Source organism: Pantherophis guttatus, chromosome 4, assembly GCF_059756535.1.
Source record: "Pantherophis guttatus breed Tessera chromosome 4, ASM5975653v1, whole genome shotgun sequence".
Taxonomy (NCBI): domain Eukaryota; kingdom Metazoa; phylum Chordata; class Lepidosauria; order Squamata; family Colubridae; genus Pantherophis; species Pantherophis guttatus.
In genome coordinates, this window is record NC_142066.1 from 43,663,140 (window position 1) to 43,682,467 (window position 19,328).

Consider the following 19,328-nt stretch of genomic DNA (forward strand, 5'->3'; position numbering starts at 1 on the left):
CTTACTTCTCTCATTTCTCAGGAAATATCATCCCTTTACTTACAATGCAACTAATAGGGTTTTAAAATATGTTCAGATGCAGTATTTACATCCACCCATTTAGTTTTATTGAATGAATGAACACAAACCGAGACAAACAAAAGGGATATATATATATATATATGCAGATTATTTTTCCAGTATCTTTGGAGAAGAATGTAGTTTCTGAATCATAGGACAGTGTTTCTCATCCTTTAAGATTTACTGACTGGAGAATTCTGGGACTTGAAGTCTACACATTTTAAAGTCATCAAGGTTGAGCAACATTACCATACTTCCATTGCATTGGAAGTGTTTATGTGAGAGACAAACAATACTGATCAACCCACTGTATAAACCAGGGGTGTGAAACTCAAGGCCTGTGGGTCAAATCCAGCCCATGGGGTGCATAGATCTGGCCCGTGGGGCCACCCTGGAAACAGTGAAGGATCGGCCCATGGTGCCTCTGCCAGTGAAAATGGAGCTCCATGTGCAGCCCTCCCGTGCTCTGTTTTTGGTGGCGGAGGGTTACAGGAGGCCATTGCAACTGAAAACAGAGCTCAGAAGCACGTTTTCTCTGGCAGAGCGCTTGGGCCACAGGCACCCTTAACACAAGTAATGTCAAGCTAGCCAAACTCACCCTAGTTATGCCCACCCTATCCCCACAAGGTCAAACCCAACCCTGATGCAACTCTAAATGAAATTGAGTTTGACACCCCTGGTCTAAGTTATCTTAGTTTCTTTTTGCAGTTTGTTGATTGAGGTTGATTGATCCTGGCATCTATTAACTAAATACACTTTCAAAGTTTCCTGCTGGGGAGTGTTCTGATTTCCATGTACTGTATGTATGAGAATGTAAGGAGGAAGGCCCCTGGCCATTAACAAGACCAATATCTACTGTGATTTTAGTTAATTGAGTTTTAATGTCTTGGTTCTACTCTTCTATATAACTAAAGCCTTTGAGGGACAAGGAGTGCAGAATTATAATTTAACACCCAAAGCTTTGCAAATGGTTTTGGCTTCCTGAATGGTGGAATGAGTATCTTATCACAATCTGATGAGTAAGGCTATCCTCCCTGGAAACAAAATCACTTAATTGTTTCTCTGTCATCAGCATGGTGACAGGGTACGTCTCCATCTATTTTTTAAAAATACAGCCACCAAAAAACCCAGAATCCGCTTTTTCATAGAGTGCAAATTCCATTTGTAAGACTCAGAGACATCACTGTGTTCAAGGTCTGGCTATGGAATTGATAGATTCCCATGGATCCATGTTGTAAAATGGCATATTGGTCAGAATGAGCATAACGAATGATGGACAAGAGGAGAATACCAGTCAGATAAAAAAGACTAAGCTATTCCCCTCTTTGTGTGAGACATCCTATATAATATGTGATACCTGTATTTCACTAATTCTACTAGGCCTCTGTTCAGAAGTTGCCAGATCCCTGTGGATTCTGCTGCATTCCCTACACATTTCCAATAGCAGTATTCACAAGAAAAGGGCCAGGCCAGTGGTGGGACCAGTTCTATAGAACCGGTAGTAAAACCTGAGGGAGGCTCCGCCCACTGACCCCGACGTCATCAGAACACTTCTGCACATGTGCAGAAGAGTACCCCCGTGTGCGCACAAAGCAAGCGCACATGTGCGGCCCCATTGCCAACTGGTAGTAAAGGTAAGTAGAACCCACCCCTGGGATTCAGTCAGTTCGCACCACTTCGGGAGAACCAGTTGTTAACTTTCTGAGCAGTTTGGTGAACTGGGTGTTGGAAGAAATTATTAGGGCAGAGAACCGGTTGTTAAATTATCAGGCCTTATAACAGCTTGAGGGTAAGCTCCAAGTAAATCTCTGGACTGTATGACAGCTACAATCTTGGTTCCTGCATGTCCACCATTGCACTGATTTCTACTAGCAACTTCAGAGTCATCCGTTGCTGTGTGTTTTACCCCAGACAATAGCTATTTTATAGCAACAAAAGAGCTTGAAGCAAAGCATGAATTAAAGGAGCGTGGGAATCTGAGGTTCCTGCAGAGGTTAGGAACTCTTCCACCAGAAACTAGCAAAAGAACGACAAATGCCATAAGCATATTTTACAATCTGAATAAATAGTTGCAGTTTGTACCACTGCCAACTAGCAGGCACAAGCAAAAGCAACAGCACTAAAGCTTAAGTGTCTCAGGCAAAGAAAAACAGCATGAATACACAGAACATCCAGCATTTAATTTTCCATTGGGATCCTGGGAGCAAAAGCCATCAAAGAAAAGAATGAAATTAGAGTGGTCAAGAGAAGTATGAGAAAGATCAAACGGAGGAAACAAGATGGAAATCCTTTGACAATTGGATCAAGCTTCATTGAGAGGAACCCCACTGGCCTGGATAGGTGGCAGAGTAGCCAGCTGAATCAACATCTTCTTTGCAGTCCTTGGTGTTTATCACAATACAGTGTAAAAAGATTATTTATTTATTTTTTAGAAAAAGGTCAACCTAATGTGGGAGATTGAAAAAAAACCCCATGCTTTAAAGTGCAATTTCTAGTTCTGCTTCCCAATCCAAGGGATTGGAATTTGTTTCTGCAATGAAAGAATGCAGTGATTTAATTGAGGCAAAATGTTCAGCAACGGATTGATGACAGCATATAATCCTTGGGAAACTCTTCAGAACCTGCCTATACTAGCTGGCTAAAGATAAGAAAGACAGCCAAAATTGTGGATAAATTTCAGTGTATATATGATGGTCCATATAGGAGAACATATAAAAACAAAAATCTAGCTTTTCTTCTAGCTACTTTATGTCCTTTGGATGCTACAAGGGATTCATAAATCAAGGGAAGACTTTTGACACAACTCCCACAAGGGGGTTGCAATCAGGAGCTTGTCCCTGTACTAAACCACAGCAGCTCTTTCACAGAAGGACAAGATTGAAAGGTCCTGGAATCCCTGGGATAGTCAAGCAGGGGTGGGATTGAAAATTTTTAGCAATTGTTCTCTGCCCGGTTGCTGAGTGGGTGTGTCCATGGGGGCATGGCCTACTCTGCCTCCTGCATAGTGGGGGGAGGCATTTTTCATCCTCCCCAGGCTCCAGAGGCTTTTTTTGAGCCTCCAGGAGGGTGAAAATGGCCTCCTCAGGGCTCTGGAGGCCCTCCGGAGGCTGGAAATGGGCCTGTTTCCAGACTTCTGGAAGGCCCACTTTTCTTCCTCCCAGAGCAGGGCCTGCACTTACCTCGCATCCAAAATTGGCTGCATGGAGACTCCTGGGAGGGTCAGGGCGGGTTGGGCAGGGCCAGCCAGTCTTTGCAACTACCTGTTTGGCGAACCAGATGTAAAATTAGCATCCGGTTCGCCTGAACTGATCCAAACTGGCTGAATCCCACCCCTGATTTGGAGGAACAGAAGCAAGGAGTATGCTGGGAACAATATGAAGAATTGGAATCACAAACTGGTTTACAGATCTAAAATTTTGAACAAGATATGTCTCTTATTGAGTCACCATTCTTGGACTTCGGAACCAGCAGAGTGGATGTCCTGGTGTGTCAGAAAACAGGTACTAAAATTCTTTGAATGAAATAGGAGGCTGTTAGAGGAGCCATCCTCCTTCTCCTGTTCTTCCTGAGAAATTGGATACAGGTTGTCCTCGTTTAACATTCCCACATTCAGCGACAATTTGAAGTTACGAGCATGGGGTGTTTATAGCAGATCCTTGTGGTTGAGGCTTTTGCAGCATCTCCATGATCACGCAATTGCAATTTGGCGTGCTTAGTGATTGGCTTGCAATTATGACATCACAGTATGCCTTGGTCACTATTTGCAACCATTACTGCTGGCTTCTGACAAGCAAAGTCAATGGGGAAGTCTCCAGAAGGTTGCAAATGATGATTGCGGGACATGCGATTATGTGGGATTTGCCTAAAAAGGACAACTGGAACTACCGGAAATGGCATTGTAAGTCAGCGCAGTCACATGATGTTGTACCTAATGACCACATTGCTTATTGAAAAATTCCAGTCACAATTATTATCAGTAAGCAGGGACTATTTTGGAAAATTAAAGGAGTTTTTCCAGAGGGACTTTAATTTTGACCAGCATCCACCTCTGCAGAAGGTCCTCATCATGAGAGGCAGTCATCCACAAAGAGGTGGGTAGACTGCCAAAAACTTCCAGGTTGCCAAATGGCTAATCTTTGGTGAAACACAATTTCACTGAAGCATAGATTGCTCAGAGCACTATAAGAGGCAGCCCCTTAAAAAAGGGGGCAAGGATGCAATGTCTCTAACTTGTAAATTATATTATTAAATTACAATATACTAGTCCATATCATACACAATATATATTGAATCTATGCATTATATTTAATCTAATCATTGATTTGATTATGGTAAAATTAGTCAGGATGGCAAGAAAGAGAGTGGCACTACAAATGCAAGTAGCTGATTGAATTAAAGCAGTCTTTAAGAACAGTCACTGATTGGAATGTTTTTCTGAGTGTAAGAGTATCTTCCAATGTCTTTGCTTCACTTGTCACTCATTTAATGTAATAATCAACATTTCTTTGTACCTAAATGTTTTCTGACTGGGATAGCAGCTTACAGTATTTCCCTGGGGAAGTGTTTTGTGGAGGAGAGATGTGTTTTTCTACTTTAATGCTATTCTCCTACTGAATAGCTATCTGGATTTGATGGACATTGGCATTCAGGACCATTTGGAGTCCCATTGACATTGCCCATCTTAGCCTTAGTCTCTCTCTCTCTCTCTCTCTCTCTCTCTCTCTCTCTCACACACACACACACACACACACACACACGTATTTGATTATTCAGTTTCTGATCTCAGCTGATTATGCCTTTCCCTTTTTTCCCCTCTGCTCTGTCACTATCACTTTATTTCCCTTTTCTCAGTCCCTTTTGGAAACCCATGATTCTGTTGCCTCTAAGAGTTACGAGACTCCACCACCCAGTCCTGTCCTGGATCCCATGTTCAACAACCAGCCAGTTCCACCAGATGCTGTACGCATGGTGGGAATTCGTAAGACTGCTGGAGAACACCTGGTGAGCAAATACCTTCTACAGGCTGAATTTTGCACCAATGGTTGGTTTTTGTACAGTATCAGAATAAATTATGTGCAAAAACATAGAACAAAATTGTCACCCCCAAAGAGCTTTCCATCTAATATTTGATAGTATGGAGAAACCTATCAGATTCCTGAAGAAAGTATTACAAAAAAAGGGGGGTTGATATAAACAAACTTACGTTATTTGACATGAAAATGAAAATTCATCTTTTGTTAATGATGGAGAGGTCTGAATCTAACTGTTTAGAAATAAATTGAATCTAATCATATAGAAAAAATTTGAATTATTTCTCACTTTCTTTGTTTTCCCAAATCATCAGACAGTGCAGTCTATTCCTGAGCCAATATAAATTGATACAAATTGCTAGCCAGGTATCCAGGTACATAATAAGGGAAGAAAATGTAGAGAGGAAATGAAAGATCAGAGAATGGGAAGAATGCTTAAATTTTTAAAATATCTGGTTTAAGAAAAGAGCATAAAAGGGAGGGAGATTCGTTGGCTTTATAATTTCTGCTTCTAATTTTGCTGCCATCTAACATCATTTTTAAAGTGTTTCTGTACTGTTTCTATTTAGTTTTACTTACGTAGTATGTTTTAAATGAACATATACTTCCCATAGAATTCCTGGCTGTTTTCACCACAGACCAGCTGATGCCTATAACTTCTATTGCTGTGAAAGTGCTTTGGAAAATTCACAAAGAATATGAAGCTTGGAGAAACTTAGGACTTCTATATATTCTTCTTAGCCAGTCTCAAACTGTCCCCCTTCCCAATACATCAAATTGACTGCATTTTGCAATTCATGAGGGGTGGGGGTATACCTAAGTTATGAGTAATAGATGCTCTTAATAACTGAACAGAGTAGGGGAAATACTATATGAATATTAGAAAGGTAAAGAATCTTGACTCTCATTGTAGCAGGGGGGGTATTCCAGGAAGGGATAAGTAAGTAAACAAAGCAATGGGTCATTGAGTGTATCCTACCCAAATTCTCAAGGCATGAATGACCAGGCTCAAATTAACCTACCATGGGCACATTATGCAAAGACCTAGCTCCCTAGGGAAGAGTCTCACGTTGAAAAGTGGAAGGAAAGAGAAGAGAAGGACCAGTAGCAAGGTTGGTGGACTTAGTTACAGTAGTGATAGGTGCACCATTGGAAGATCTGAAGGAACAGGCTGGGGACAGATGTTTGTGAAGAAAATCTATGTGCTAAGAAGTGTCCATGACCTGATGGCATGTAATCATCATCATCATCATCATCAAAGACTTTTGAATTAAAGTCAACTCCCAGAGACTACATGGCCTATCCATCTTATTTTCTTAAAAACAACAGGGAACTGGTATGTCATTCCTTCATTCAAGAGGTAGGTTTTTTAAAAAAACTTCCCAGACTAGCCTATAGCCTAACCAGGTTTGACTTTAGCTTAGAATCATTTTTTCAGATCATCCAAGCTCAGCTGTATGACCCTGTGTTTGCATTTGTTTCTCTCGTCCCAGGGTGTGACTTTCCGTGTGGAGCGTGGTGAGCTGGTTATTGCACGTATCCTACATGGTGGCATGATTGATCAACAGGGGTTGCTTCATGTGGGTGATATTATCAAGGAGGTGAATGGGCAAGAGGTGGGTAGTGACCCACGAGCCCTCCAAGAAGTTCTAAAAAATGCAAGTGGGAGTGTTGTACTCAAGATCCTGCCCAGTTATCAGGAGCCACATCCACCACGCCAGGTAGGAGAACTCATCCCACCTCCTAAGTGTGATTTTGCTAGTTGTGATCGTTCCTAATTAGAGTAAAATGCGGAACGTATCTCTGATATTTTTAAATTATTCTATACATCTAGAAAAGCAAAAACAAAATATGTGAACCCATATAAAATAAAAGAAGACATTAAAGACATATTATAATAAAAACAAAGAAAATGCTAATTCAATTCTGACACTACTAATTATGTTTATTTAAGAAGCGCTACAACTCATCTTTAAAACAAACCTTGACCACCTAAAATTATATCATCCAACTGATATTCTGAAAAGCGGTCATTCAAAAAGTGAAAGTTGACATGTTTATCAAGCCAACCTTTGGTATCTGTTACACATATGTCTTTCCAGGAACATGTGATACATTTTCACAACTGTTCAAGCATGGTTAATTCAAATTTCTTAATAAATAGACAAATTGCATTTAAAAAATAATAATAATTTAGCCACATACCTTAAATAACCTTCCTTCAAAGAATTTGGTTCTTTTTTCCCCCCGTATTTTTGTTATTATTAACATATAAAAAAAAGAAATTAACATACATAACATACATGAATCATAATATATAATATATAACAATATACAGAATACAAACAATCAACGAGTGCTCCCCCACCCCTCGGAATAATTCTTGCTTCCAGAATCTTAAAGCTTCCTCTGGTGGTGGTATCCCTCTTGGGTTCTCCATACAATGAATAATCAACCAATAAGAAAAAAAAAACCCCAAAGAATAACTTCAAAGCAGAATCTGACAGTGTTTTTTTAAAAAAATTAATTGATCCAGTGATCTGATGTATAATTACAGGTAGTCCTTGCCTTACAACCATTCGTTTAGTGAACATTCAAAGTTACAATAGTACTGAAAAAAGTGATGTATGATGGTTTTTCACACTTATGATCATTCAGCATCCTCATGATCGAAATTCAGATGTTTGGCAACTGCTTCTTATTTATGACGGTTGCAGTGTCCCGGGATCATATGGTCACTTTCTGTGACCTTCTGACAATCGAAGTCAATGGGGAAGCCAGATTCACTTAGCAACCATGTTAGTAACTTAACAACGGCAGTGATTCATTTAACAACTATGGCAAGAAAGGTTGTAAAATGGGGCAAAACTCACTTAACTGTCTTTCCTAACAACATAAATTTTGGGTTTAGTTCAGTGTTTAGCTCAGGTTTCAAAAATTTTTACTACCGGTTCTGTGGGTGTGGCTTGGTGGGCGTGGCATGGGCATGGCAGGGGAAGGATACTGTAAAAATCTCCATTTCCACCCCAGTCCAGGGGAAGGTTACTGCAAAATCCCCATTTCCTCCCAATCAGCTGGGACTTGGGATGCAGAGAATAGATGGGGATGGGGCCAGTCAGAATTTTTACTACAGGTTCTCTAAACTACTCAAAATTTACACTACCGGTTCTCCAGAACTGGTCAGAACCTGCTGAAACCCACCTCTGGTTTAGCTGTGGTCATAAGTCAAAGACTACCTGTAATTAATCTTGTGCTAAGATTATAAGAAGTGTAATTGTCTCTTAATTACAGTATCATGCTGCAGCGGTTGAGGTGGTTAGGAATAGGAGGCACCGTGCTGCGGTGGTTCTCCTCCTTCCTCTCCGACCGCTTGCAGTTTGTGTTGGCAGGGGGGCAGAGGTCGACCTTGAGGCGCCTTGCTTGGGGGGTGCCACAAGGGTCGATCCTCTCACCCCTTCTGTTCAACATTTATGTGAAGCCGCTGGGCGAGATCATCCATGGTTTTGGGGTGAGGGTACATCAGTATGCTGATGACACTCAGCTGTACCTCTCTACCCCAGGCCACCCCAATGATGCCCATGACGTGAATGTCCCGCTGCCTGGAGGCCGTACGGGTCTGGATGGGGAGAAATAGGCTCAGACTCAACCCTTCCAAGACCGAGTGGCTGTGGCTACCTGCATCCCGATATAGTCAGCTGATGCCATCGCTGTCTATAGGGGGTGAATCTCTACCCCCCACAGAGAGGGCTCGCAATCTGGGCGTCCTCCTCGATGCACGGCTATCTTTAGAAGAGCATATGATGGCCGTGGCCAGGGGGGCTTTTTATCAGGTTCGCCTGATTCACCAGATTCACCAGTTGCGTCCCTTTCTGGACCGGGACGCCTTGCACACAGTCACTCATGCCCTTGTTACCTCCCGGCTGGACTACTGTAATGCTCTCTACATGGGGCTCCCCTTGAAGAGCACTTGGAGGCTCCAACTGGTCCAGAATGCGGCTGCGCAGGTAATTATGGGTGCAACTCGTTGCGCCCATGTAACACCTTTCCTGCGCGAGCTGCACTGGCTCCCAGTGGTCTTCCGGGTGCGATTCAAGGTGTTGTTTACCACCTTTAAAACGCTCCATGGCTCAGGACCTGGGTAGCTACGAGACCGCCTTCTGCCACCGATAGCCTCCCACCATCCAGTTCGCTCCCACAGAGAGGGACTCCTCAGGGTGCCATCGGCCAAATTATGTCGGCTGGCGACACCCAGGGGGAGAGTCTTCTCTGTGGGAGCCCCTGCCCTTTGGAATGAACTGCCCCCGGACATACTCAAGATCTCTGGCCTCTGAGTTTTCCGCTGTGCTCTTAAGACTCTGCTCTTCCGACAGGCAGGGCTAGCTTCATAAATTGAGTTTTAAATTTGGAATTCTTAAATTTTTGGGTTTTTTAGTTAATTGGCCTTAAATGTAATACTTTTAATAATTTTTTAAATTTAAATTGTGATATTTGTATTGTGTTTTTACCTGGCTGTACACCGCCCCGAGTCCTCAGGAGAGGGGCAGAATAGAAATAAAATTATCCTTATCCTTATCCTTAAAACCTGAGATCACTGATTTTATAGTATAGGAAACTCCAGTTCTGTATTCTAAATGTCTTGTACATTATTCATATCTATGTCATCAGGTTATAAAAGTGTTGATTAAAAAGGTTCCTGATTTATCTTCTGAGAAAAAAAATGCTCTCCAGTATATCCAAGTTCACAGGAATTTCCAAGGAAGCCAATATATTTGTGCTCAAGAATGTAACACATTTTCCAGCTGATTGAACTGCTGTTCAGTTATTTCTGAATTGTCAAAACTATTTAATTGTTAAATAGTGGTTGGAAGGAGTAATTCAACTCCCCCCCAACTTGATTCACTAAATTAGAAACCTGATGCCCTTCAAGTGTGTTTATAAACGTTTCCTAACAATTTTAAATTAAAAAAGTAAAATTAAAAAGTACATCAATATAAATGGAGATGGAACAAGAGAATGTTGTACTTCTCAGGGTTGGCATGGAATGTAAATCTTAAAATGAGCTTAATCAGGAAGAGAAAATGCCAAAGACTCCATAACACCTTAATTCAAAACTTGAATGGGATTATAGGCTAAAGCAAATGAAAGTGACAAATCAGAAATCAACATGTTTGTTCATCCTAATTGAAGCCGAATGCTGTCATTCTTCATTCCTGACAGGTTTCTGCTCAAGGGAAAGACACACATCTGGGGACTTAGCCTGTCCTCCCCACCCCTGTTTTCCCTTAGCCAAGAAATTTTTCATTCTCTTCCACCACATGGAGCTTTCCTTATGTCATGTGGAGAGATTTAAACGCAAATTAATGCATGAGTGCTTTGGGCAAAGTGGTGTAAGAATTTAATAAGCAGATGTCAACTCAGTTATATACGGCCCACTAATGTCATCATGACAATGAAAAACTACAGGTTTCCCACACATTCCTTTGCTAATGTAATCCTAGATGAGCTGAAAACTGCTATGAACAAATTCCTGCTTTAAAATCAGCTGTTCTTCTTTGGCATAAACCAATCTGGTTCTTGTTTTCATGTGAACCTCTGAACTCTCTCATAATCCTTCAGAGTACTGAAGAACGTGGAAAAAAACTTACAGTCTCCCCTGGGTACTTGAAAACTGATCAATACTTGTTTGTTTGCCATATAAGTAGGTACCACTAACTGTGTAAAAGTTAACCTTAAACCTATATTTGTCCAAAACGGGTTGGGATTACAAATCTCAGAATTCCCCATCAGTATGACCAAAAGAAGTTCCAGTACTTTTTGAAGGAGCAGGTTGAGAAAGATTGGAACACAAGATTGGACTATAACCGTTATGGCGAACCAATGGCACACATGCCAAGGTGGCATGCAGAGCCATATTTATGGGCACGCAAGTGTTGCCCTAGCTCAGCTCCAGCACTCATGTGCATGCTGGCCATCTGATTTTCGGGCCTTCTGGGCCCACTGGAAGTCAGCAAATGGGCTGTTTCCGGCCTCTGGACGGCCTCCGGGGGGGGGAGGCTGTTTTTGCCCTCCCCAGGCTCCTAGAAAGCCTCTGGAGCCTGAGGAGGGCGAAAAATGTGTCTACTGGGCCTACCGTGCCATCACATGCCAAAAGTGGGATGACCATGAGGGGTTCATATGCGCTTGCATGGGGGACAGGGTGCATAGAATTATGGGTGTGGGCACGCATGTGCATGATCACCCCGCACTCCCCCCACTTTTGGGACATGATGGCAAAAAGGTTAGCCATCACTGGACTATAAAATCAGATTAGTACATTACACCAAACCAAAGTTAAATAACAATGGTTTATTTAATAAACTACAATTGGTAAAACTGTACAAGACCATAAATCAAAACCAGATAAACTACACTGTGGCAATCTCTTGTAGAAACTTGTTTTTTGTCTTCCATTCTCCAATTCTATCCAATCCAAACTTACTAAGTTACCTTAAGTATATTACATGAAATCAGCTGTGGGATTCACTTACCTTCTCTACTGGTTCGCAAATGTGAGCGCACTCACACTTGCTCCGCTTGCATGTGCCTTGTCTGCGCATGCACATGCCCTTCTGCGCATGCACAGTAGGTACATGTTACATCAGGTCCGGTGGGCGGAACCTCCCGCCATTGCCACTACTGGTTCGTGCAATCCGCTGAATCCCACCACTGCATGAAACCTGTAAATGTGCTATAGAAACCACAACTCATGTTCTTTTCTACTGCCAATTCTACAGGGACATTCATCACCAGCTGATTACCCCTTTTTATTTAAATTTCTGGAGAACTCTGATAATATTTATTTGCATTATTTGTTAGATAACCATGATAAATCTATCTCCCTAAAAAAGAGCAAAAATTTGCCACATTATTTGTAAGCTTTGCCCATTAATAGCTAATAGTAGTCATTGATATTAGGAGTTAACTTTGCTTTGGGTTTTTTTTTTTAATGAATATCTTTTTATTAGACAATGACTGAAATCAAGTTTCTGTCTATCTAGATCAAGTGTCCCTAACTTTTTAAGGATCTTGACGCGTGCTATGGGCATCACCTAAATTGGTTGGAAGGTGATGGCTCTGAATTTTTTGTCATGGTAGATATAGCCAATGAGTCAACACCAGTTTACCAGAAAATAAATATGTAATCTTTGCTATCCTTTCACTTTTTCAAATGTACTCTGTCAATCTCAGTTTACCGTTATCTTTTGAGAGGAGAGGGACAGGTAGGTCAGAAATCACCTACAAGTTTTTTTTTCTAAGCATGCTGATGAATTTTTTTGAGTTAAAAATATTATTGAAGTTTGGATTTTTACTTTAAACTAGGACCAAGTATCTTTTCTTGTATTGTATTTTCTTGTATACTATTAAAGGCAGGAGGAGGAAAGAACCATATTCATTGGTGTCCCCACATGCCTTATTGAGGACTTCTGTGCTAGCTGCTAATACACTCTTCTTATTTCACATCAGTGAGCCTAAGAAATAGATGATAGCTAATTAAGGCGCACGGAAATCCAGCATGTAAATGCATTTGTAAGGCTATACTTGTGTGGAGGAAGCTTCTCTAACTATAATTGAGTACAAATACACTTTACTATTGTGGAAGGGTCACTTGAGAATGGGTAACATATTTAGCTTTGGTACTTCAACTTTTTTTGGGGGGTGATAGAGATGAGATGGATGAAATGGCAATTGCCTGCCCATCACAGGGGGTTATTTGAATTCCATTTTGGAGAGACAACTGTGGGTGCAATTTACAGTAGAGGAAAAAGCCAGAGAAGAGGTTAAACATGGCTTCCACCTTCGGTCAGTCTTCTGATATCAGTTGCCTTTTACCTCACTGTGGCCTTCCGTACTTTGCTAACACCAGCAAAATTGTCAAGCTACAGCTACATGAGTTAACTTTTATTAAATTAAAATTAGCTTCACAGTAAAAAAAAAAAAAATGTCTTGTCATTTTCAGCCTCTGCCTTGGGCTTCCCTGCAATTTATGCTTGGATAGTGACATTAGTCTGATTTCAGTGCCTCAGACAGCACATGCACAACTATTTTCAGCCCATGAAACCCCAGTTTGCATTTTCTTTTCCAATGAACTACACATCCAATTCTCTTTTACTATACAGACAGAATTGAATTCTTAATGCTGTACATTGTAGAAATGTTGAGGGAAAATCCAGAAGTGGAGATTTGGGGAAGGGATGAACTGAAATTTCTTTCTACCTTTGTTGTTGAACAAGTATCGACTTTCAGAGTTCCTTCACAAATCCCAGTCTTTGTTCCATCTCTGCAAGCTTTTGTATGTGGCGGAAGGGGAGTGTGAATGAAATGTCCTGTACAGACAGGCTCAGATATGACTGTTTCCCCAGAGACATCAACAATTTTGTGCTGGCCGGAATGCAAATAAAAGGAGTCTATGATGCAGGAAAAAAATAAATAAAAACCCTACAAGTGCTTTTCATTTGCTGCCTTCCACTACCAGGATCCATTGTTCAAAAAAGAGACAACTGGCAGAAAGGATCCTATACTGGCCACACTCTTATTATGTGGATTTTTTTTTTTTATTGTATGTCAATCCAATAATCAAATTGGATTGTCATTTTCAAGTCACAAGAGGGCTGTTGTTAGCAATGGAGAAAAGTTACATCAAGCCATCTGCATAAGCAATCTGAGCTATTCCAATGTAGTCAAATGAAAATATAGCTAAGAATGCGGCTTACCTTTTTGACTGCATACTTCTTCTGGGGCTGTGTAAGAAAACATGAATTCTAAGAAAAGCAGCGCACAAAAAGATGTGAATCAGGATGTATTAGGAAATTATACAGAATAAACTTGTCCCAGAATATATGGTATATAACTGAGAAAATACAGGCATGAATTATCCTATTCTTCATTGCTATTTCTGATGCTACTATGTTCAGTTGTAAGCAATTTATTAGTAAATTGTGCCCCAAAAAAAGCAACCAGGGACTTCTCTCGCTTTCATCTTTCAAACAATTTTACTATATTAGCTTTACATTCTGTATTCCTAGCTTTGTGGAGCCAGTTGTGCATTATAAGGTGAATCTTGATCTTTTCTTCTGATCAAGAAAAACATAATAGAGTCAGGAATTAGTTTTTCTGGTGTTTACCTTATTGAAGCCTCTAGAAGAATTATTTCCAAAGTCCACAAGCATTACACTATATCAAGCAAATCAAAGTAACCAGGCAACAATACTGGCTCACAGAATGCTTAATGAGCCAGTAATAGTAAAATCTCAGTTCCCTAAAGATCTCCATGTTTTGTTTGTTTGTTTGCTTGTTTGTTTCAAACTTGATAAGTTAGAGTTCAATGACTCTTGATCACTTCTTTGATTCTCATTTTCACAATTCTTTTTACCCAACTTAGACTACTGGGATAAGGGATGAAGAGAAGTTTGTGGCCTTAGAGGGAGTGAAGAATTACTAAATTTATTTATATTTGTTGATAAAAATCGGAAATCACTTCTTTATATATATTCCTTTTTTCTGTTCTTTTTATATTCCAACTTTTTCTCTTTTTTCTTGCATTTTTGCTTCTTTCTATTCTATTTTCTTTTAGTTTGTTTTAGATTTTATTATTTAAAAAAATAGTTCTTAATAAAATTTACATATATATATAGAGAGAAACAATTCTTCTCACACAGTTTTCTTTTTCTCCCTTAGGTGTTTGTGAAAGCGCATTTTGACTATGATCCAGTCACTGATAACCTCATTCCCTGCAAGGAAGCTGGTCTGAAATTTGTAGCTGGAGATCTTCTTCAGATTGTCAACCAGGATGATCCCAACTGGTGGCAGGTATCATCAGCCTTATGTCTGTCAATGAATATTGGACTTAATGTAAGGTAGAACTAGGCAATTGACTAATGCAGAGTATCTTTAGAGTAGAACAGCTTCCCAATTATTCTTCCACAACCCTCAGCCATACCAACGTCTTAGAGTCTATGTTTCATCCCTAAACTAGCATATTATTTTTAGGTGTAATGGAGAGGATCCTGACCAGTTGCTAGTTTATATAGTATCTGTACCTGAAATAAGTGAAGAATGGAGACAACACACATTGTTTCAGACAGCAAAATATTTTGAGCCCTTCTTGGTAATTTATAACTGTTTACTAAAAAGCTTAGCACTACAATAAAGTTAACAAGCTTCTGTTCAAAGGAGCATAATGACAGTCTGCTTTCTATAGTTGTATCAAGACTGTTGTTTAATCTGGGGTCCCCAATCTGTGGGCTGTGGCCCACTTCCAGGCTGTGGGCTAATTGCCATCATGCCGCATGAATGGCAGACTGAAGTGTGCACCTCTGCATGCATACACAGTTCCACTCGCAGGAGCCTCGTTGTGGGTGCTCACGGCCCCACTTGCACAAGCGTTGCCATGACCTTCGAGGACACACACATGCACATGCATTTGGCCCTCCCACAAAATCAGCCCCACTTTCCCCCCTCCCCCCACTCTGGGCCGCCAACCCAGAATGGTTGGGGAACTCTGGTTTAATCCATCTTGTTAGTGAGAGAGGATTTTGGATAAAAACAAATTCATGGTAAATTGAAATCTAAATGGAACAGAATAGAATCTCCTCAACCCATTGTCACTTAGTTAAACCCCTGATGTCTCCACCATCTCCCATTTTTTTTGTGATGAAGTGATAAAATTTCTGCCAAGTGCCCTACCTTCTAGCTTAAGGTGACCAGATTTTAACATTGGTAAAGCGGGACACCCACCATTTTGTGGGCATGGCTTGCAGGTCATGTGACTGGGTGGGCATGGCTAGCTGGTCATGTGAATGGGTGGCCATGGCTATGTGTATAGAAAAAAGTCATTTCTGACAGGTCCTCACACTTTTGACTGGTCCTCACACTTATGACCATCCTCACATTTATGCCCATGCAGCATTCTTAACAACCATGTCACTCATTTCACAACTGCTTCTCTTCACCATGGTGATAAGATAGGGCAAAAATGTAAAATGTGAGGACAGTCGTAAATTTGAGGGCTGGTCAAAAGTGCGAGGACCAGTCAAAAATAACTTTTTCAGCCCTCTGAGTAGTCCATATGCACAAAAGGACTAACCAAGGGCTGAAAAAAGTCATTTCTGACAGGTCCTCGCACCTTTGACTGGTCCTCATACTTATGACCATTCTCACATTTATGCCCGTGCAGCATTCTTAACAACCATGTCACTCATTTCACAACTGCTTCTCTTCACCATGGTGACAAGATAGGGCAAAAATGTAAAATGTGAGGACAGTCGTAAGTTTGAGGGCTGATCAAAAGTGCAAGGACCAGTCAAAAATAACTTTTTCAGCCCTCTGAGTAGTCCATATGCATAAAAGGATTCAGCAATAGAGAGGGATGAAGGAAGGGAAGGGAAATTAGAGTAGGGGTGAGGGTAAGAGAGGGAGGAAGAGAGGAGGAGAAGGAGAAAGAAAGAGGAAGTAGGAAGAAGAAGAAGAGGGGGGGGAAGAGAAAGTAAGAAGGAAAGAAAAGACAGAGGTGGTAGGTTTGAGGAGAAAGATTGCCGTACAAAAAAAAAATATGAAAGGGAAGAAAGCCAACCCCAAACAAATATAAAGATATTAAGATAAAGAATGAATTGTTAAACTTTAAAGAATCAAAGAGAACAAATATGAATAAATAGCAATAATTAGAAACACACATACAAACATACAATGTATTTTCTTTGAACAGAGTATTTGGTCGGTTCACAAATTTAAACAAGGTTTAGTCATTTCAATTAAATTTACAATTTCTATATTTCCTTTTTGCCATATTTATTCCTCATCTATTTTTTAAAAAAACTAATATTACCCTTCATCCTCATCTCTAATCTTAATCAAATTCAATTTTTCCCTTCTATTCTATATTATACCCCTTCCCATTGTCATCTATTTTTATATCCATCCTCACATTGGTTAATTATGTAATTATGTAATACAGTTGTTTAATACAAATTCAACATTTTAATATAAATCAATTAGTTATATAACTATCTTTTTTGTATATTACTCAATATGAACATGAATATTCCAATTATTTCCATGCAATCCAATTTCTTACAAATCAATTATATTTACCAATAATAATAAACCAAATAATTTCCCCCATATATTCCTCCAAACCACAACTTAACCATTTCTGCTTTCAACACAATATACAATTAATAGTATCTCAATTATTACAATTCCCTAGTTAAATAGAGCTTTTTTTCTTTTGTGTTTTAAAATCTTGAACTCTCCTCTTTTGCCCTAAATTTCCCATTGTTTGCAGTTTTGCACCTACCTTTTTTGGTGAGGAAAAAGAAAAAGAAATCTCTCTGCCTCATTTTGCCACGTTGCAGCAAAGACCCTGCTTTACTTTCAGTTTTGCTTTTTCAGCATAGTTAGGGGAAAAAAATCTCCAGCACTCTGCAGCTAGCAACTAGAGACCCCTGAGCAAAACAGCTGAGAGCAAATCAGCTGAGAGTTGGGAAGCCGATCTAATCAACTTGTGCTAATTAATCCTATGCTGAAGCTTTAAGGGGCTGTTTTTTCTATTTTTGCAGGCATTGGTCTACTCATTTGTTTTCTTTTAACATCGATCAGCTATAGGGCGGCCCTTTGAAGCCCCCTGGCAAGAGTTTAAACAGTTTTTTTCCCTCTAGCCATCAGCTGGGACTCAGGAGGCAGCCGGGAGCAACCCACCACTGCGCCGTTCCCCAGCTTGTCGTGCATTCTTTCCAAAAATCGGGACTTTTTTAAAACACTGCGGGACGTGGGACAAATTGTTCAAAAGCGGGACGTCTGGTCACCTTATTCTAGCTCCCCATTCTCATATGTTAAGAAATTTTTCTCTGCTATGTTGGAAGTTTGTTCCAACTTCAGCCAAGCTATTTAGTGTGCTTAGAAACATATCATTTTTCTCAAATTTACTCTGTTCTGGATTGTTATAAGAGGTGATAGAATCGTGATGGTGAACCTATGGCACGTGTGTCACAGGTGGCACAAGGAGCCATGTATGTGGGCCTGTGAGCATTACCCTAGCTCAGCTCCAGTGTGCATGTGCGCGCCGACCAGCTGATTTTCGGGCCTTCCACTCCCACCGGAAGTCGGGAAATGGGCTGTTCCCAGCCTCCGGAGCGCCTCTAGGAGTGGTGGGGAAGGCCGTTTTCACCCTCCCCTGGGTCCAAGAAAGCCTCTGGAGCCTGGGGAGGGTAAAAAAACAGACCTACTGGGCCCACCACTAACCTTTTTGGTGTCGTGTGCCAAAAGCCGGGGGGAGTTTGTGTGTGCATGCACAGGGACACGGGGGCGGGGCACTGAATTATGGGTGTGGGCACGTGTGTGTAACCCCCGCACTTCCCCCACTTTTGGCACGTGACAGCAAAAAGGTTAGCCATCACTGTGATAGAAGAAGTTAGCCAGAAAGCAATATAATATAATATAATATTAAATGGATGCTGCCACTGCTAAAACCAGAACTGGAGTATGGAAAAGAGATTGCCATCAATACTTCTGACAGTTAAATGAGAGTTTATACTTTTTGTTAAAAGTGGTTCCTGAAAGTCTTCCACGTGACTCTTGAAATCAAATTTGAATTAGGGATGGGTTGAGTATTACCTACGTATGTTACCTGTTTTGCTTGATTCTTATCACAGAGAAAATAATTGAGCTCCCTCAAAAATATAAATTTGATATATTATGAGATTGATACATGCTGAATTCTGCCTAGCACTTGGTGGCAATTATTTGTGGTATCTGTCATTGCAGCGAGACCACCCTTGTTCCCATTTGACCATCCCATTATTCTTTATTTTCATGTGACCTAGATGCAGTGAGAGAATAAAGTTGTGGGGTCATAGAACGTGGGCAAGAATTGGAAATTGTCTCCCAATGGTAGAAGCATAGAAGGAGACAGAGTAACATAGCCTTGCTGTGACAGCAGACCTACTATTTTAAAAAAGTTCCACAGAAGCAGCTGCTTTATAATGAATTTCCTTGGAATTTAATAAAAACATGGAGAGCCAATGCAAACCACTGGAGATTGAACTGGGCAGGGATAGATAGGGCACTCTTGTAACTACACACACCTTTGGGAATTTTACCAAAGTTTACCTTAATTGTTGAAGAAGTTTCTAAAGCACAGGATATAAAAAAACTAAAGAAGTTTCCTTAGTTGGTTAAGAAGTTTCCTTCATTATATAAAATGAA

General features: G+C 40.5%; 1 protein-coding gene across 8 annotated transcripts in view; it reads left to right on the top strand.

Annotated features, from left to right (window-relative positions):
• The window catches only part of MPP2 (MAGUK p55 scaffold protein 2), a 71,834-nt gene that overhangs the window by 42,187 nt on the left and 10,319 nt on the right, over positions 1 to 19,328 (top strand). For 5 of the 8 annotated variants that reach the window (XM_034415434.3, XM_087893957.1, XM_034415437.3 and 2 more), the window contains exons 5-7: positions 4,912 to 5,061; positions 6,584 to 6,811; positions 14,805 to 14,936. In XM_034415434.3, the coding sequence (XP_034271325.1) occupies positions 4,912 to 5,061; positions 6,584 to 6,811; positions 14,805 to 14,936 (510 nt within the window). The remainder of the gene's footprint in view (positions 1 to 4,911; positions 5,062 to 6,583; positions 6,812 to 14,804; positions 14,937 to 19,328) is intronic. The other 3 variants (XM_087893958.1, XM_034415438.3, XM_034415440.3) reach the window with 2 other exon arrangements.